At 35.7% G+C, this 21,719-nt stretch overlaps 1 protein-coding gene across 1 annotated transcript in view; it reads left to right on the top strand.

The window, feature by feature from the left end:
• The first annotated feature begins 5,399 nt into the window (after positions 1-5,399).
• The window catches only part of LOC144375675 (nucleoporin SEH1-like), a 32,563-nt gene continuing 16,243 nt past the window's right edge, over positions 5,400-21,719 (top strand). Inside the window, 1 exon segment of the mRNA XM_078041120.1 lies at positions 5,400-5,638. Coding sequence (XP_077897246.1) covers positions 5,400-5,638 — 239 coding nt within the window.

Here is a 21,719-nt window from a genome sequence, read left to right as displayed (position 1 = left end):
ATATAGTCAACTCAGAAAAGATGCTTAAATCCCACGAGCAATCTATTCAATAATTATGGGATGTCATAAAAAAAAAACAAATTTGAGAGTCATTAGGATAGAAGAAGGCATAGAGAATCAAACCAAAGGAATGGAAAACCTATTAAATGAAATAATTCTAGAAAACTTCCCAGAGATGAAAGATGGAATGAATTGCCAAATCCTGGAAACCTACTGGACCCCAAACATTCAAAAACATAATGGACCAACTCCAAGACATATAATTATGAAGATAGCCAACGTACAGAACAAGGAGAGAATATTAAAAGCTATGAGAGAAAGGAGGCAGATTACATTCAGGGGTAAACCAATTAGGTTAACGACTGATTTTTCATCACAGACTTTAAAAGTGAGAAGATCCTGGAACAATGTATTTCAAACTCTGAAAACTAATGATTTCCAACCAAGAATACTGTATCCAGCAAAATTAAGCTTCAGATTTGACAATTAAATTAAAATCTTTCATGATTAAAAAAAAAACTAAAAGAATTCGCAGCCAGAAAACCAGCACTGCAAAGCATTTTGAGCAAAATACTACAAGAAGAAGAATTGAAAAATAGTGCCCAAAACTAACAGCAGTAGGTATCTCAGTAAAGGGGGAGGAAGATAAACAAAAAGTAAAAACTAGCCAAACTAAAATAAATAAATAAATAAACATGACTGGAAGTACAAATCATATTTCAATTGTAACCTTAAATGTTAATGGCCTAAACTCACCAATCAAGAGACATAGGCTAGTAACCTGGATCAAAAAAAAAAAAATCCAGCAATATGCTGTCTTCAGGAGACTCATATGATAGGAAAAGACATGCACAAGCTGAAGGTAAAAGGTTGAGAAAAATCATATCACTCACATGGCCCTCGGAAGCAAGCATGATTGGCCATACTCATATCGAATAAAATCAACTTCAAACCTAAGTTAATCAAGAGGGATGAATAAGGACACTATATACTGTTAACAGGAACCATCCACCAACAAGACATAACAATTACCAATTTGTATGTACCTAACAATGGAGCTGCAACGTTCATAAACAAACTCTTCTCAAGTTCAAGAGTCAAATAGACTACAACACAATAATTATGGGTGACTTCAACACACCGCTTTCACCATTAGACAGATTGTCTAGACAAAAGCTGAATAAAGAAACTATTGAACTCAATAGCACAATCAATAATCTAGACTTAACCGACATATATAGAATATATCAACCATCATCAAGTGGATTCACGTTCTTCTCAGCAGCACATGGATCCTACTCAAAGATAGACCATATATTATGCCATAGGGCAACTCTTAGTAAATATAAAGGCACGGAGATGATACCATGCACCATATCTGATCATAATGGAATGAGACTGGAAACCAATGATAAAAGAAGGAAGGAAAATTTTACATCACATGGAAAATGAACAATATGTTACTGAATAATCAATTGGTTACAGAAGACATTAAGGAGGAGATAAAAGAAATTCATAGAGACAAATGACAATAGAGACACAACATACCGGAATCTCTGGGACACAATGAAAGCAGTTTTAAGAGGGAAATTCATTTCTTGGAGTTCTTTCCTCAAAATAAAGAAAAAAACCAACAAATAAATGAACTCACACTACACCTCAAAAACCTAGAAAAGGAAGAGCAAAACAACAGCAAATGTAGTAGAATACAAGAAATAATTAAAATTAGAGCAGAAATCAACAAAATTGAAACAAAAAAAAATTGAAAAAACTAAAAGTTACTTTTTGAAAAAATAAATAAGATCGACAGGCCCTTAGCCATGCTAATGAAGAGAAGAAGAGAGAGAACTCAAATTACTAACATACAGGATGAAAAAGGCAATATCACAACAGACACTACAGAAATACAGAAGATAATTAGAAAGTATTTTGAAACCCTATATTCCAATAAAATAGAAGACAGTGAAGATATCGATAAATTTCTTAAGTCATACGATCTGCCCAGATTGAGTCAGGAAGACACACACAATTTAAACAGACCAATAACAAAGGAAGAAATTGAAGAAGCCATCAAAAGACTACCAACCAAAGAAAGCCCTGGACCAGATGGGTATACAGCAGAGTTTTACAAAACCTTCAAAGAACAATTAAAACCAATACTTTTCAAGCTATTTCAAGAATTAGAAAAAGACGGAGCTCTTCCAAATTCATTCTATGAGGCCAACATCATCCTGATCCCGAAACCAGACAAAGACACTTCAAAGAAAAAAAACTACAGACCAATATCTCTAATGAACTTGGATGCAAAAATTCTCAATAAAATCCTGGTGAATTGAATACAAAAGCATATCAAAAAAATTGTGCACCATGATCAAGTAGGATTCATTGCTGGGATGCAAGGATGGTTCAATATATGGAAATCAATAAATACTATTCACCACATCAATAGACTTAAAGACAAGAACCATATGATCATCTCGATAGATGCAGAAAAAGCATTTGACAAAGTATAGCATCCCTTTATGTACAAAACACTAGAAAAACTAGGGATAACAGGAACTTACCTCAACATTGTAAAAGCTATATATGCTAAACCTCAAGCTAGCATCATCCTAAATGGAGAAAAACTGAAGGCATTCCCTCTAAAATCTGGAACAAGACAGGGATGCCCTCTATCACCACTTCTATTCAATTTAGTTCTTGAAACACTAGTCAGAGCTATTAGACAGACAAAAGTAATTAAAGGCATAAAAATAGGAAAAGAAGAACTTAAATTATCGCTATTTGTGGATGACATGATAATATATTTAACAGACCCAAAAGGGTCTACAAAGAAACTGCTAGAGTTAATAAATGAATTCAGCAAAGTGGCAGGACATAAAATCAACACACATTAATCAACGGCATTTCTGTATATCAGCAACAAAACTTCTGAAATGGAAATGAGGAAAACCACTCCATTCAAAATATCCTCAAAGAAAATAAAATACTTGGGAATCAACTTAACAAAAGAGGTGAAAGATTTATACAATGAAAACTACAGAACCCTAAAGAGAGAGATAGAAGAAGATCTTAGAAGATGGAAAAATGTACCCTGTTCATGGATAGGCAGAACTAACATCATCAAAATGGCGATACTACCCAAAGTTCTCTATAGGTTAGATTCAATGCCAATCAAAATCCCAATGGCATTGCTTGTAGAAATAGATAAAGCCATCATGAAATTCATATGGAAAAACAAAAGACCCAGAATAGCAAAAGCAATTCTAAGCAGGAAGTGTGAATCTGGAGGTATAGAGATACCAGAGTTCAAACTGTACTACAAAGCAATAGTAACAAAAACAGCATGGTACTGGTACCAAAACAGGCAGGTGGACCAATGGTACAGAATAGAGGACACAGAAATCAATTCACAAAATTACAACTTTCTTATATTTGATAAAGGGGCTAAAAGCATGCAATGGAGAAAGGATAGCATCTTTAACAAATGGTGCTTGGAAAACTGGAAATCCATATGCAACAAAATGAAACTGAATCCCTTTCTCTCACCACACACAAAAGTTAACTCAAAATGGATCAAGGAACTAGATATCAAATCAGAGACACTGCGTCTGATAGAAGAAAAAGTTGGCTATGATCTACATACTATGGGGTCGGGCTCCAAATTCCTTAATAGGACACCCATAGCACAAGAGTTAATAACAAGAATCAACAAATGGGACTTACTTAAACTGAAAAGTTTTTTTTCTCAGCAAGAGAAACAATAAGAGAGGTGAATAGAGAGCTTACATCTTGGGAACAAATTTTTACCCCTCACATTTCAGATAGAGCCCTAATATCCAGAATATACAAAGAACTCAAAAAATTAAACAATAAGATAACAAATAACCCAATCAACAAATGGGCTAAGGACCTGAACAGACACTTCACAGAGGAGGACATACAATCAATCAATAAGTACATGAAAAAATGCTCACCATCTCTAGCAGTCAGAGAAATGCAAATAAAAACCACCCTAAGATACCATCTCACTCCAGTAAGATTGGCAGCCATTATGAAGTCAAACAACAATAAGTGCTGGCGAGGATGTGGGAAAAGGGTACACTTGTACATTGCTAGTGGGACTGAAAATTGGTAAGGCCAATTTGGAAAGCAGTATGGAGATACCTGGGAAAGCTGAGAATGGAACCACCATTTGACCCAGCTATCGCCCTCCTAGGACTATTCCCTGAGGATCTTAAAAGAGCGTATTATAGAGATTCTGCCACATCAATGATCATAGCGGCACAATTCACAATAGCTAGAATTGTGGAACCAACTTAGATGCCCTTCAATAGATGAATGGATAAAAAAAATGTGGCATCTATACAAAATGGAGTACTACACAGCAATAAAAAATGACAAAATCATAGAATTTGCAGGGAAATGGATGGCATTAGAGCAGATTATGCTAAGCGAAGCTAGCCAATCCTTAAAAAACAATGCCAAATGTCTTCTTTGATATAAAGAGAGCAACTAAGAACAGAACAGGGAGGAAGAGCATGAGGAAAAGATTAACATTAAACAAAGACGCGTAGGGGGAGAGAAAGGGAGAGAGAAGGGAAAACATATGGAAATGGTAGGAGACCCTCAATGTTACACAAAATTACATAGAAGAGGATGTGAGGGGAAAGGGGGGGGAACAAGGGAGAGAATTGAACAACAGTAGATGAGGTAGAGAGGGATGATGGGTGGGGAGGAAAGGGGGGATAGTAGGGGATAGGAAAGGTAGCAGAATACAACAGTCACTAATATGCCATTAGGTAAAAATGTGAGTCTGTAACTGATGTGATTCTATAATTTGTATTTGGGGTAAAAATGGGAGTTCATAACCCAATTGAGTCAAATGTATGAAAGATGATATATCATGAGCTTTGTAATGTTTTGAACAACCAATAAAAAAAAAGACTGCAGGGCTCTATTTGCCTTATTCTCCACCTTGTACCTCCCCTGGGACTTGGCAGGTAACTCTCAGTAGCTGCTTGAAGAAGGGAATCCAGAGAAGAAGAAATAAGCTCGAAATCATATGCCCCACTTTCTTTGAAATGAAAAAAAAAACATATAGTGTTGGGTGGACAAATGAGAGACATATGAAAAGCACTTGCATTAAGAGTTAATAAGGGTAATATCTAATTATTGAATGGATGGAACTTCACTGCAATTATGTTTGAAAGCCTTCACTAAAAGCTGCTGGGGAAGGAGAATACTGTGGTTCACATTTTGCAGCCTCCAGCCAGCCTGTATGTAAGCTCTTTGGAGATTAAAAATAGTATCTTTTCCTTGTCTGCAACAAAACTTTAGTAACGCTAAAAATAAGCCTTAGCTAGTCAATGCATGAATTCCAGCGGTGACTCGCTTGGATGGCTCAGCGTTGCCAGGGAGCGGCGCCACTGAGCCCTCTAGTGGCCGGGAGAGCGCATCTCACTCCGCAGGGCCGTTCCACGGGGACCGCTGGGTATTCTGAGCAAGTGCGGCTCCTCTGCCACCTGACCCCAGAGGAGGCTGGTTGTAGGAACCACCTGGAAAACGTTTCATCGAGGATGTTGGATAGACCCAGAGATTCCCGAAGAGGGGTCTGCTCCAGCTACCCGAGGGTGGGGTATAGCTGTCTGTCCTTCAACTCAGAATGTTTAACCTCTGCAGAGAGAGGTGTCTGACAGCCTGCCTCACTGTGCATTTGGGTAAGAATCTGATAGGAAGCCCTTATTCCACACTTTGTTTCAGAGCTGTAAGCTGGAATCATTCCAGAAGAAAGAACAGCCCTAAAGCTCTCCCTTCTAATGTCCAGGGGTATCAGAGATCAGAGAGGGAAAGCTGAGGGTGTCCTTAAATGGAAGGGTGGATCAGAAAGTAAGTGAAGAGGGTGCGCTGTGATACACTGAAATGTATTAACCCCTAATTCATTCACTGTTGCCCAAACCCCCAGGACCTCTGAATGTGACTACCGTCATCTCTCCTTATTTGCAATTTTCCTTTCTGGGTTTCAGTTGCCCAAGTTCAAATGAAAATATGACATAGAATATTCCAGAAATAATTCATAAGTTTTGCATAATTTTTATTACAGTATATTATCATTGTTATATTATCTGTTACTATCTTTAATAACTTACTGTGTCTAATTTATAAATTAAATTTTACAATAGAGATGTATATACAGGAAAACATAGTATATGTGAGGTTCGGTGCTCCCTGCAGTTTGTAGTATCCACTGGGGATCTTGGGCCCTATCCCTTGTGGATATGGAGGGGGATTTTTGTGTTTGGAGATAGGGTCTTTAAACCTACATTTAAAAAGGTTGTTAAAATGGGCTCTAATCTATGCTGACTGGTGTCCCTATAAGAAGAGAAGAGTAGGACATACAAAGGAACACTAGGGATGCACACAGCAAGGAAAGACCGCGAATGCAATGACACAGCAAGAAGACAGTCATCTCTAACCCCAGGAGAGAGGACTTGGAAACTAACCCTGCCAACATCTCCATCTTGGATGTCCAGCTTCTGGAACTGTGAGAAAATGAATTCCTGATGTTTAAGCTGTTCAATTAGCAGTTTTTGGTTATGGCAGTCTGAACAAACTGACACTGGGCAGATCCTCTGTGTCACCAGCAAACACAGAGCTCCCAGGCACTTTGCCTAACACTGAGGATTTAAAGGAGAATAAAGCTTGTGGGCAGAGGGGGTGGGTATTAATTAAGACACAGCTGCAGGCAGTCAGAGTGCAAGTCAGGCTGAGTCCTCCTTCTTTCTCTTTTTCCTCTTTCCTTCCTTCCTCCCATCTTCTCTCCCTCCCTTTCTTCTTTCCATTTCTCTCCTTCACCCCTCACTTGTTAATTTTATTCTCTCTTTTTCCCCTTTCCATTCCTAGTACACTAAAAAATGTATCAGAGTCTCAACTCTGTAGTATCCTTGGAAACAAAAAGATATTTTTAATGCAAACAACAGTGCGACAGAATTTCGCTATTTCCAAGATAATTAGATTTATTTTCGAAATGAATTCATATTATTTATCCAGGATCAGCAAACAATTTCTGTATAAGGTTTTCTAATGAATAGACAGTCTGGTCCTTGTGAGTTGTGCCATCTATCATAAGTACTCAACTCCTCTGTTGTAGCACCAAAGTAACCACTGAAAGTATCTAAACAAAGGACATTGATGTTCCAATAAGACTTTATTTATAAAAACAGATGATGGGTCAGAGGTGTCTGGTACCTTGGTTTTCTGATCCTGGTGTAGAGAGTCTGATTCAGGAAGTGGCACAAATTTAAAGCTGTAGGAGGAGCATCTTCAATCACTCCTGCCAATGTATCCCTGAGATGGAATACATAACCTCACTTAAAAATACTGCTACGGATTCCAGTTGAGGCCCTTCCTTGATAGGAAGCCTAGGTCAAAAGATCCGAATCCTATCCTGTGCTGGTCTATGTCCAGTTTGTTGATTAAACCTATAGGTTTTGAAGTCAGTTTGTGTCGACTTTTATCAAGCTTTTGATCCTTGGTTTACTCATCTGTGAAATACAGGTTAACAGTTGCGTCAGGAGTGTTAAATGACATAAGGTATGGGAAGGGTTAGCTCAGTGAGGCAGGCATGCTCCAGTAGAGGGGTCATGCCTGCCTGTAAGGAAGGGGTCTTGAAGCTGGACCACTTTAGAATTAGACCCAATGATGACAAAAATATCCAATGTCCCAATTCCCTTATATAACATTTTCCTTTGTGTCCTGGGGACATACCCATGCCAGCCCCCAAAACACTATCTTTCTGAGCCTTTTGAAAGCAGCACTTCATTGGTCTTGTATCTGTAAATCAATATCTTCATATAGTCCAGGCACACATGGCTTAAAAGCAGGGATACTTTCTGAGAAATGTATCATCAGGCAATACCATCATTGTATGAACATAAAAGAATGTACTCCCACAAACCAAGATGGCTATGATCTTAGGTGATATAATCATATGTGTGCTCTGACAATGACTGAAACTTTTATGTGGCACATGACTGTATCTAGAACCTAATAGAAGCTCAAAATGTATGTGTTGGTTGAATAAATGAATGAATGAATGTATGTTGGGAAAGGCCAGTGGATACCTCAGACAGAACCTCAAAGCAGGTGTACCTTGGTCAGATCTCCAGAATCAACTTCAGTTTTGTAGGTACAAAAGTTCAATTTGTGAAAACATCCAAGAGATGGCCACAGATGAGGGGACTTTTTCATGCTAAACATTCTTACAAGTATATGTATGTATACCAGAAAATCAACTTACAAATTGTACAAATTGTAATTATACATGTGTAAAAATATACGTGTACTAGTGTCCATGGACACAGCTTATTCTGCATGATAGCTACATCTTCATAGGGACTCATGGGATAATCAGAGGATTCCAAGAAAGCCTGGAACAGATTAAGATTAATTACACCCCCTACCCCCTGTCACAGTTCCTGGCCCCAAGAATTCTGGCTCCTTTTCACGTGATAAGGGACTGTTAGGTAGCAAAACCTGTGTACTTCTGCCCCTTGTTACTTCCCTGCCTTTTCTCCTTGAAAGTTCTGTTAAGTTTCAAGAAATTTGGAGATGGGCTCTTTGAAACAATTAAGTTTCTTCCATCTTTCTTCAAAGCAGGCTTTCAGTAAAACCTATTTTCCTACCGATTTGACTCCAAATATTTTCAAAGCAGGGAGCCGAGCCTCTTCTCTCCTGGGAGGGATCTGGACCTGCTGAGTAACACTTCCATTCTGAAAGCTATTTTGCAATGTGACTCCCATCAAGAAGTGGAATCTATTTCCCCCTCTCTTGAAACTGGTGGATGCTTTTGCAGCTTGCTTTGGGTTCTAGCCTAATTCAGAAGAACTGCAGTTTTGCTCCGCTGTCTGGGAAGCTTGCCACCCTGCAGAGAAGCTCAGCCTGACTACTGAGTGAGGACAGTCTGCACAGATAGGAGAGGCTGCACAGAGGTGAATGAAAAAACCTCTGCCCACAGCTCATACCAAGGCCCCAGGCCTGTGAATGGGGTCATTCTGGATACTCCATTCCCACTCTAGCAGTCACCACAAGGAACAGAGATAATCCATCTGTGTTAGCCAGATTTTCATTCCTGGCTGGGCTTGGTGGCTCATACCTATAATCCCAGTGGCTCAGGAGGCTAAGTCATAAGAATTGAGAGTTCAAAGCCAGCCTCAGCAATTAATGAGGCCCTAAGCAACTCGACAAGACCCTGTCTCTAAATAAAATATTTATAAAAGGGCTGAGATGTGATATAGTGATTAAGTGCCCCTGGGTTCAATCCCCAGTACCAAAATAATAACAGCAACATGCTTTTGTTCTGATTGAATTCAGACCCTGTTCAGTTATAAAGGGACAACCACATTTAATTTACCAGCATCTTCCTCACTTACTTTTTAAAAATATTTTTAGTTGTTGATGTACCTTTATTTTTTATTTCTTCATATGTAGGCTGAGAATCAATACCAATTTCTAACAAATACTAGGCAAGTGCTCTGCCAATGAGCCACAACCCCAGTCCCACCAACTTCTTTTTTTTTCTTTTTTTATTGGTTGTTCAAAACATTACATAGTTCTTGATATATCATATTTCACACTTTGGTTCAAGTGGGTTATGAACTCCCATTTTTACCCTGTATACAGATTGCAGAGTCACATCACTTACACTTCCATTGATTTACATATTGACATACTCATGTCTGTTGTATTCTGCTGCTTTTCCTATCCTCTACTATCCCCGCTTCCCTCCCCTCCCCTCCCCTCTTCTCTCTCTACCCCCTCTACTGTAATTCATTTCTCCACCTTGTATTATTTTTCCCTTTCCCCTCACTTCCTCTTGTATGTAATTTTGTATAACCCTGAGGGTCTTCTTCCATTTCCATGCAATTTCCCTTCTCTCTCCCTTTCCCTCCCACCTCTCATCCCTGTTTAATGTTAGTCTTCTTCTCATGCTCTTCTTCCCTACTCTGTTCTTAGTTACTCTCCTTATATCAAAGAAGACATTTGGCATTTGTGTTTAGGGATTGGCTAGCTTCACTTAGCATAATCTGTTCTTAATACCTCCTATTTTCCTCCCTCCATATGATCTCTTTCTCTACTATCCTCACCTCTGTTTCCATGAAATCCATTCCCTCTTTTATCTTTCTAGCTTCCACATATAAGTGACTACATATGATCTTTAGCTTTCTGAGCCTGGCTTATTTCACTTAACATGATAGTCTCTTCTATGCATTTTTAGGAAATTAATTTGAATGTAAATTGGACATAAAGATAAAGAAAAATTCTAGAAAAACAAAATATTTGAAAAGCAAGGGAAAGAGACTTAGACTGAGTGCCCCAGTCTTTTTATGCACATAGTCTCCTTAGTCAACCAACAGAATGAATAGACAGTTTAGATGAGAGGGGAGGGGAGGGGGGATAGTAGGGGATAGGAAAGGTAGCAGAATACAACAGTCACTAATATACCATTATGGAAAAATGTGAATGTGTAACCTATGTGATTCTGCAATTTGTATTTGGGGTAAAAATGGGAGTTCATAACCCACTTGAGTCAAATGTATGAAAGATGATATGTCATGAGCTTTGTAATGTTTTGAACAACCGATAAAAAAAGAACATTTACAAATGAAGAAAACAAAAGAAAATGCATATATTACTAAGGGCAATATACAAACCAGATTTGCATATAACAGCAAAATGTATTATAAAATACATAGTGAACTTGATCATTATATGCAACCAAAATAAAATATTGACAACTCAATATAATGTCTTCTAATTTAGTAGTTCTAATTTATTTGAGAAAGTAAGGGTAAAATGGTCATGGTTTTATAGTTTTCTCTATAAAATAATAGATCATTTTTGCCTTTCCTAAATTGCTTGTTAAAATTTAGTTTGTGCCTGTTTTGTGTAAAAGATACTACACTTATCTTATACGGCTCAGAAAACTAGTCAACTGTCTGGATAGATGCCTATCCGGATAGTTAACTAAATGTCCTTGAAACTGGAAGAGATCCAAAACATTACTTGAAGAATGTAACAGAGTCCATGAGGATTTGCCACTTGGTCATGTCTGTGCTTTCTTAAGTTGCATTCTGGTGCTATGCCAGTTAGAAAAGGAAAGAGAAGTATACAAAACTGTATATTGTGACTGCTTTGAAATCCCTAAACTTCATAAAATGTCCTTCCAAAGATTGTTAGCATCAACACTTTTCAGTGGTAAACTTGGAGAAAAAGAAAAATTATATCTGGTAAATTATAAACCTTTAGGTATGCTCATCAGATATGAGATACACTAAGCAAAGGATATCTACCAATAACATAATTCCTATTATCTTTTCATATATTCACAAGATACTTTTACTCCCATGTGTAGAGCATTTGTCTACTTTTCCGGTCAAGTTGGCATGGCAATTACTTTGGCTATGCACCAATTTATTTTATTCCCTCTCTAGGTACTCAAGGTTTTACCTTTTCCAGGAAATTCACTTTCTTTTTCTACCCTCTCAGAATTTATAGTAAAGCAGTGAAAGTACCAACAGGTTTTTGTCTCTATGACTTGGCAGATATGACTTATGACTTCAGAACATACAGAGTAAAACATCTTTCAAGCAAATACTTTTATCTACTAACTATTATAAATTCTCAGAACATGACTTAATTAGTTTAATAGACTGTCTGTCTTTTTACATGTCTTATGAAAGGCCCTCTTTCTAAGTATAGGAAGTGAACAGAATAAAGAAAAAAGTGGATGACATCAAAAAAATTTTTATTGCCTACATATATATTTTCTTCCCTTTGTAAATATGTAAATAATTAACCCTCAAAGTTAATTATTTACATACAAATGCATCTGCAAAATCAATTTATCTGAGAAACTTTGATAAAAGACCTTACAAATGATATGTTCTTGTGACTGGCTCTAAACTTTCTATCTTTTCCTTGCAGTATTGACAATTTTGATGGATAAAGATGTGCTAGATAGAGGTCAAATTTAGGTGGCTTCAAACCTATAAAAAGAAGCCTAATTTCATTTTTGAGCAGATGGAATGGCCTGAGTGGCCTTAAAAGTCATTACAGTTTTATATGAAGCTTGACAAATTTCCAGTCCTCTGATAGGAACCCATACATAGGGATGGAGAACAAAGGCCCTGGGCAGGTGGAGATGATCTAAGTATTTATGTTTTGGCACTAACAGTCCATGAAAAATAAATGACTTATCTTAGCAGGCCTTTCATATTTTTAAGAAGTCATTTCACTTCAGTTTTACTTCAGATAAAGAGCTATTAAGATCTTTACTTCACTTAAAATACTTGCATACCAGGGAGTTTCTACATCATTAATTCATTACCTCCGCCTCTTTTGTTTTAAATTACTATAGATATGATTATGAATGTTTATTTCATTAGGAAGTTAAAAACAGTTTCCCTAGAAATGATCTCTAAACAGGGCTACTTTTTTCTTTTTCTTGACCAGAATTTATCACATCTGGTAACTTTTACAAAGGTATTCTTTTTTTTTTGGTGGGGGGTACCAGTAATTGAACTCAGGGGCACCTGATTATTGAGTCACATCCTCAGCCTTATTTTGTATTTTATTTAGAGACACAGTTTCACTGAGCAGTGGCACCTTGCTTTTGCTAACATTGGCTTTGAACACTCTATCCTCCTGACTCAGTCTCGGGAGCCACTGACATTACAGGTGTGTGCCACAGCACCTGGCTACAAAGGTATTCTTTACTTAACATATTAAGTCTTTCAAGAGTCTGGAGATATCAAAACTAATCTTTTGTTATTGTGTTGTTAATTTAGTTTCCATATGATCAACTCAGTATTGTGAATTTTTGCCTCTCCACATGCATTGTGTGTTTTATTTGGTTTTCTCCTCTCTTACATAATGCAATTACTTTTTCATCCTAAATTCTCATTCACTTTTTTGCCCAACACACATAAAAATACTTCTCTTTCCCCATCTCAAAGAGTCACACATAGTCTACAGATAAGAAATGATTTATTGCTTATTTTCAGATTGCCCATAGAAACTTAATTATCAATATATTTGAAATTATTAATTATAAGGAATACATTTTGAAATAATATCCAGATCTATTCTCTATATGATACTCTAATAGATTTATTTCAGGATGAGAATGATGGAAATCATAGACTTTATATTTAGAAAATGGTGATCACTTAGTTTTTTTTTTCCATCTGCCTGTACTAAGATCAAATTGTGCTTTTGCTCAGTGCAATTACACATTTTGAATCTTCATTTTTATCAGAAGTTTTGCACTTGTCTACTATATCATAAAAACAGAACACTGTGTAAAATGGAAAAAACACATCAGTCAATACAAAGGACAAAAAAAATTATCTGAAGAAATTCTATGAGCTGAAGAGGGAGTTATAACAATATGCTCATATCATGCTAGAAACAGTGGCACACACCTTTAATCCCATTAATTTAGGAGGCTGAGTCAGAAGAATTTCAAGTTCAAGGACAGTCTCAGCAACTTATCAAGACCCTAAGCAGTTTAGTAAAAACTTGTCTCTAAATAAAAAGTACTAGGGATATGGCTCAGTGATAAAGTGACGATGGGTTGAAGTCCAACATCTCTTTTATTTTTAAAGAAAAAGAAGAAACAAGAAAAACAATATGTTCAGGTCATTAAGTATTCATAAAAAATAGTATTTCTAATAAACTATACTTTTAATATGACTTTTATATGCATTTGGCAGAATAATCCTCATATATATATATATTCATATATGTGTGCATGTATATGTGGTTTTGTATATATATATATATATATATATATATATATATATATATATATATACTTTTCAGGAATGAAGAAGAGACAAGCTTCTAAGATGAAAAGTTTTTATATGTAAGGTTGAAAAATACAACTTATATCCAGAAATTGAATATCTGTGATGATGAATTCTGATCTAAATCTGGCCTAAGGATAAGAAAGTGTTATTGATAAAGTCAAAAAGACTTTCAAGTTTTCTATTGAATCATTAGAAAAACTAGAGACCTAATAATGAATATGTTACCATGCCTAGAAAGATACACTCTACTGATATATTTTGATATGGATTTTAATATAATATAAATGTCCATAAATTAAGTCAATAATTATATTTCATAGAATCAGAGGATCTCCAGGAAGTTACACAAGGTGAAAATCTTCCATATTATGTATTCATTTCAAACTTGAATACAAAATTTATTCAATATTCATATATGATTCAGATATTGGGCTAGTATGTTAAGAAATTAAAATTAATAATACGATGCTCTATCCTGAAAAAACTCACTATTTATTGAAGAAGTACAAAGTAATTATTTTTGCAAATGAGCTTGCCACAATTGAGAGTAAAATTATTAATTTTATATGAGGATAAATGGAAAATTCTTTACAAATCAAGTAATAGTGAATGTATGGAGATTTATTTAATATCAAAATTAAAAAAATGGAAACAGAAATGATTTTTTTTATTCTGTACATGTGAGGACCTATTTTACTGAAAGAAATTCAATAGAAAGCAAAGCAAACTTTAAGATAGTGAGCCAAAAGACAGCTTTTAAAAAGTACTGTTGTAATGTGAAAGAGTGATAGCTAGGGCTAAATAAGTTAACAATAAATTTTATGGTTTGATTATTGTGAGAAATAAAAAATGCTACTGATATGCATGATGCAGTAAATAGGGAAACATTGTGAAGCTATTTAAATATATTATAACAAATTAGGAACATAGGTAGAAAGTATGTCCTCAATAACAGGTCATGTAAGTTGTAGTATATAGTTCCCAGTTGGGTATTGCTGAGTAGATAAAGAAGATATAGTGGAGGCTGGGTTGTACCTCAGTGGTAGAGCACCTGCCTAATATATTTGAGGCACTGGGTTCAATTCTCAGCATCACATAAAAGTAAATAAATAAAGATTTGTGTTCATTTACAACTAAAAAAATATTTAGCAAAAGAAGAGGTAGTGAAAGTAAAAGATATTATATAAAATTTTACTTTTTAAATAAGAATGAAATAATATCAGGCTATACTCAATTAAGGAAAGAAGTTTGCAATTTTTTGAAGAAGTAGAATGTATGAAATTACGTTTTATGTCACAAATGTAAATAGACTTAACACCAAAATTTTCTTTTTGATAACTAATTATTAGTTTTAAGATACATTAGTAACATATGTGTGTGATTTAACTAAAACATTAATGAGGTAGGTTATTAGATTTATGTATGTGTAATTACATGACATAAACTAATACTGTTAAAGGTTAGAAAAGCATGAGTGTGGTGAAAGTTATATGCAGAAGGATGCTCACAATGATTGACAATTGAATAAGATTGTCTAAAAAGGGAGTGAAGTTCATTCAGAGATGGATAAAAGACTTCCATGTCAATGTACTTCAACTTCCATTTGAGTAAAAATGTTACTGTCAGTGGAGTAATGGAGAGTGTGATTAGGAAAAGCATTGATATGATAATGTAGTACCTCTAGGATGCAGAAGGCTAGATCATTGGGTGAACTTAAATTTTAAGCTACTGGAAGAAAAATGTGCATTGATACTGACATCACAAAAAATGATAACATGAGTATTATTAGAGAGAAGTGTCATGATCCAAGTAAATAAAATATTCAATAAATGAGGAGAAGAGAATGAGTCAGTTATATTTGACTAAAATTCAAAGCAATAGTAGATGGTAGAAAGCTTATGACATAAAGGTCAAGCTAGGGAAACAAATTGAAGATAATATTCACAAAGGAGTTTATAGATTAAGAAGGACTTTATTATTGATCTCGACTTTGACATGGAAAAATGGAAGTTAAGAAAATGAAGAGGTGGCAGAGATGAATTTAGAAAAAACACTGTGTGACTCTTGTATGTGGTTGCTAATAAAATAAATAAGCTAAGACCTCTTGTCTAGGGTATGCTAGTTTCTTATTTGTATGTCAAAATACCATAGAAAATTATCTCAAAACAGAAATAATTTTTTTCTCATTATTCAGAGGTTTTAGTCCATGGTTAGCCAACTTCATGTCTTTGGGCCTCTGGTGAAGCAAAACATTATGGTGGGGAGCACATGGCAGAACAAACCTGCTTATATTATGATGGATATAAAGTAAAAAGGAGGGGCAGGGATAAGACACACCCCCAGTACCTACTCTCTCCGAGTATGGTCTACCTCCTAAAATATCCATAAAAATTCCAATAGCACCACAAACTGAAGACCATGATTTGAATACATGAGCTTTTGGAGGACATTTCAGATCCAAACTATAACATTCTGCCCCAGGACCCCAAAAGTTTATTCCCATTTCACAAATGTAAAATGCACTCAGTTCCCTTCAAGAGTCTCTGGAGTCTCAACAGTTATAGAATTGCTCAAAAGTTACAGTCCTAAGATTCAACGGCACAGTAAATATTTCTATTCTAAAAGGGAAGAATGAAGACCTAGAAATGAGTGATGGGACCAAAGCAAGATCAAATGCAGCAGGGCAGACATTAAAATCTGTGATCCTTGTCCATAATCCAAGGCACACGATGGCTGATGTGAACTTCAAATGAATTGGGCAGCCTGGACTCTATAGCCTTTTTTGCTGACGCTCACAGGCCATTCTCTTGGGTTGATTCTAATCATTCCTGCAACATTCCTTAGCAGGCATTCCGTGTTCCTGGCATCTCTACTTCAGCTTCAGTTCATATTCATGTCTTCATGAATCACCATCTTGGGGCTTCTTACAGCGATTCTAACACTGCCACACATCACCTTGGCTCCCATTCAAATCTCAGTGTAAATAAGTCTCTGGTAACCTGTAACTCTTGCATTCTACATGCCTAAAAATCCAGCCTCTTGAGGCATGGCTGCAGTGACTTCTGAGTGCCTTCATGACTGAATATGTGGGGGGAAACCCTGGGAGAAAATTCCCTAGGCAGCCCTGTGAGAGCAGAATGCTCTGAGGTTCTCAAGTAAAGTCTTTGAAATAAGTTTACACATTTACATGTTTGATCCTGCAATGAATGGGGTTCGATCAATTTCTGAGATAAAAATGAAAGCACCTTCTTTTTTGGTCCAGTGCAAAATATTTGACTTTTCTTTTAAACTATAATAATCTCTTTAGCAACAGTACTTCTCCCTTGGCCCTAACATTAAATGTGTTCCTTTCTGGCCAAACTGCAAGTGTTTCAGATATTTTCCCTCTGCTTTTTTGCTCCCATATTCACTGTAAGTATGGCCCAAAGCAGCCATTAACATCCATGAAACAACCTGAATGCTGTACTACCTGTGACCTTTAAACTCCGCCTCCCATGAACCCTCAGTGAATGAACAAATTGTATACAAGTTCTTTGAGAACGTAAGACAAATGCCTCCTACTCCAATTCTGAATCAATTCCTCATCTTTAATAGTGATATCATCACATCTTTACTGTTCACATTCCTATCAGTACTTTGATCTGAGGAAGGAGGAGTGAGGGAAATAAGGAGGGAAATGGGAGATACTGGGAATGAAACCGATTAACTTATGTTGTGTGCATGCATGGATATATCACAATGCCACTATTATGTATCATTATAATGCATTGATAAAATATTATATATATACATATATGTATGTAATATCTGATAAAGTTAATGATCCAGGTTACCATGAATCTAAAATTCTATATTACTTTGAGAAACTTTGCATACAAAAAAAAAAACATAGAATACATACTATAGTACTGTTTAGATAACTAAGATTCTTGGAATCTCTTCAGATTGTTTCATCTCCAGCGAATACCAGTGATCCAAAATCCCAATAAACAATAGCTTGTTTATTTATCCTGGTCTGGAGAACCTGAAAAACAGCTTTCTCAGTCTTCTTTATTGAAAGCTATTCTCTATATGAAAAATAACCTACTATCCTCATATGCAATTCCCTCATCAATTTCAACCTGCCTTCTTTTTCTACTTAACATTCTGCTGTTTCAAATGTGTTCCTGACTCATAATGTCTTGATCCTCATTGTATCTACACATTCCTCCCTAATCTGTCACAATTTTTCAAAAATCCCTGTTTTCTAAAATTACTCTAAGTCTTGGTCTTCTCCCTTAGTATTCAGACCCTGGGGAAGGCAAGATGAATGTATTCAGTTCCCTTTTCTTCAATAAGCTACCTTTAAACTTTTGTCAGATCTGAATTTCATCATATAATAATGAACTACCTTAACCCCCAAGAAAGCAAAGGGGAATTTCTATGAAATTAAAATGAGATTAAGAACATTTTCTGCCAAACATGTATCAATTTTTCCAAGTTGTTGTAGGTTCAAAAGATGCCTACTACTTGACAAAAGTGCCAAAAATATCTCTTGAATAAAAGACAATCTAGAAAAACTGTATAGCCATGTGTATTATTATCCCTACCTCTCACCCTACACCATAGTAAAATCAAAATGGATCAAAGACTTAGGAATTATTATTTTTTATTAGTTACTCAAAACATTACAATGATCTTGACATATCATACTTTTGATTCAAATGGAGTACATAATCTTATTTTTCCACATATACAGATTTCAGGATCACATTGGTTATACAGCCAAGTTTATACATAGGGCCATACTAGTGCCTATTGTATTCTGCTACCCTTCCTATCCCCCCACCTCTCCCCTCCCCTCCCATCACCTCTTTCAATCCAATCTACTATGACATGTTTCTCTCTCTTTTTTCTTCTCCATCACACCATCACATATGTAATTTTGCATAACAATGAGGGTCTCCTACCATCTTCCATGCAATTCCCCTTCTCTCTCCCATTCCCAAACACCTCTCATCCCTATATAATGGTAATGTTCTTCTCATGCTCTTCCTCCCTTCTCTGTTTTGAGTTGCCCCCCTTATATCAAAGAAAGCATTCTGCATTTGTTTTTAGGGATTGGCTAGCTTCACTTAGCATAATCTGCTCTAATGCCATCCATTTCCCTGCAAATGCCATGATTTTGTTAATTTTTAGTGCTGAGTAATATTCCATTGTGTATAAATGCCACATTTTTTTATCCATTCATGTAATGAAGGGCATCTGGGTTGGTTCCACAGTCTAGCTATTGTGAATTATGCTGCTATGCACATTGATGTAGATGTGTCCCTATTGTATGCTCTTTTAAGGTCTTTTGGGTATAGTCCAAGAAGGGGAATAGCTGGGTGAAATGGTGGTTCCATCCCCAGCTTTCCAAGGAATCTCCATACTGCTTTCCAAATTGGCTAAACCAATTTGCAGTTCCACTAGCAATGTACAAGTGTACTCTTTTCCCCACATCCTTACCAGCACTTGTTATTGTTTGACTTAATAATGGCTGCCAATCTTACTGGAGTGAGATAGTATCTTAGAGTGGTTTTAATTTGCATTTCTCTGACTGCTAGAGATGGTGAGCCTTTTTCCCTGTATTTGTTGATTGATTGTATATCCTCCTCTGAGAAGTATCTGTTCAGATCCTTGGCCCATTTGTTGATTGGGTTATTTGTTTTCTTGTTGTTAAATTTTTTGAGTTCTTTGTATACTCTGGAGATTAGAGCTCTATCTGAATTGTGAGGGGTAAATATTTGTTCCCAGGACTTACTCTCCCTATTTACCTCTCTTATTGTTTCTCTTGCTGAGAAAGAACTTTTTAGTTTGAATACCTCCCATTTGTTGATTCTTGATTTTAACTCTTTTTTTTTACTAATAATTACTAAGTATCTAATATTTTTTTCTTTTTTTATTGGTTGTTCAAAACCTTACAAAGCTCTTGACATATCATATTTCAAACATTAGTTTCAAGTGAGTTATGAACTCCCATTTTTACCCAAAATACAGATTGCAGAATCACATAGGTTATCTACACTCCATAATACAAGTCCAGGCACTGGCTTTCTCAACAAGTTCCCTAAAGCTCAAGAAATAAAACCAATGGGCTGGGGTTGTGGCTCAGTGATAGAGTGCTTGCCTAGCATGTGGGAGGCACTGGGTTTGATTCTCAGCACCATGTATAAATTAATAAAAATAAATATCCATTGACAACTAAAAGAAAATATTTTTAAAAAAGTTAAAAAAGAAATAAAACCAAGAATCAATAAATGGGATGCAATCAAATTTAAAAGTTTCTGCCAGCAAAGGAAATAATAAAGAGTGTGAACAGAGAGCCTCTAGAATGGAAGAAAATCTGTTGATGGTTATTTCTCTGACAGAGGATCAATATTGAATATATAAAGAGTTAAAAAAACTAAATGCCACAGAGCAGACAACCCAATTACTGAATGACAAAAGTACTAATCAGATATTTCTAAAAACAAAGAAGAAAACATAAACACACAAATGTCCAACAAATGCATGACAAAAATTGTTCAACATTTCTATAAATCAATGAAATGCAAATGAAAACTGTACCAACATTGCATCTCACTACAGTCAAGATGGCAACTATCAAGAACACAAACAATAATAAATGCCACTAAGGATGTGGTGAAAAATGCATACTGGCTCACTGATACATTGTTGGTGGAAATGGAATTTAGTACAATCATTCTGGAAAGTAGTATGTAGATTCCTCAAAAAATTATGAATGGAAGCACCATATGACCCAGCTATCCCATTTTTTTGTGTGTGATTGATAAAAAAAAATAAAATCAGCATAGTTTAGTGGTATAGCCACATCAATGTTTATAGCATCATAATTTACAATAGCCAAATTATGAAAAAAGTCAGATGCCTAACAATAGATGAGGATTAGGAAAATATGGTATATGTACACAATATAATTTTATTCAGCCATAAAGAAGAATAAAATAATGGCATTTACTAGTAAATAGATTGAAATGGAGGACTAAGTGAAATAATCAGACTCAGCAAAACAAGGGTCAAATGTTTTCTCTCAGAAGTGGAAACTAGAGCAGAATAAGAGGAAAAAGATTGTGGTGGAGGATCAGGTATCATAAATATATAGGAAATATCAGTGAAGTAGAAAGTGGAGAAAGAGAAAGGGAAGAAGAATGGGAAAAAGAGGAAATAGAAAATAAATTTATCCAAATTGTATTATATGTATATATTAATGTACAAAAGGGAATTTTACCTTAATGTATATGTAGAAAATATGAAACAAAAATAAATACACCTATAATTCCAACAAGTTCAAAGCCAGTCTCAGCAACTTACCAAGGCCCTAAACATTTTAGTGAGGCTCTTCTCTAAGTAAAATATAAAAAGGGCTGGGGATGTGGCTCTGTGGTTAAGCACCCTTGGGTTCAATCCCTGGAACCAAATAAATAAATAAATAAATAAATAAAGGAATGAAAGAAGATGAGTAGAGTAGAGGAAGAAAGGGAAAGAGGGCAAATGGAAATTGAAAGCAAATACTTTACATATATGATTTTGTTAAAATGAACCCACTACTACGTATAACAATAATAATGTAATAAAAAATGAAAGAAACAAAGAAACTTCTCTGTAGTTTGAAAAGACCAAATGGTTCAGAGTCAAAGAAGACATAACTAAATAAGAATGTACCTGAGATCTATCATTGAGTAAAAAAAAAAGGCCTTCCTTCTTAAAATAAAGTCAAGGGAGATGTTAGAGTGTAGAACACAAAGTAATGAGTTATTGTGTCTTTGAAGGTACCTCTTAGAAAACATCTAGAAGGATTTAGAACCA

This window comes from Ictidomys tridecemlineatus, chromosome 3 (assembly GCF_052094955.1).
Source record: "Ictidomys tridecemlineatus isolate mIctTri1 chromosome 3, mIctTri1.hap1, whole genome shotgun sequence".
NCBI lineage: Eukaryota > Metazoa > Chordata > Mammalia > Rodentia > Sciuridae > Ictidomys > Ictidomys tridecemlineatus.
The sequence above is the reverse complement of the archived record's forward strand: the minus strand, read 5'-3'. Positions and strand labels throughout refer to the sequence as shown.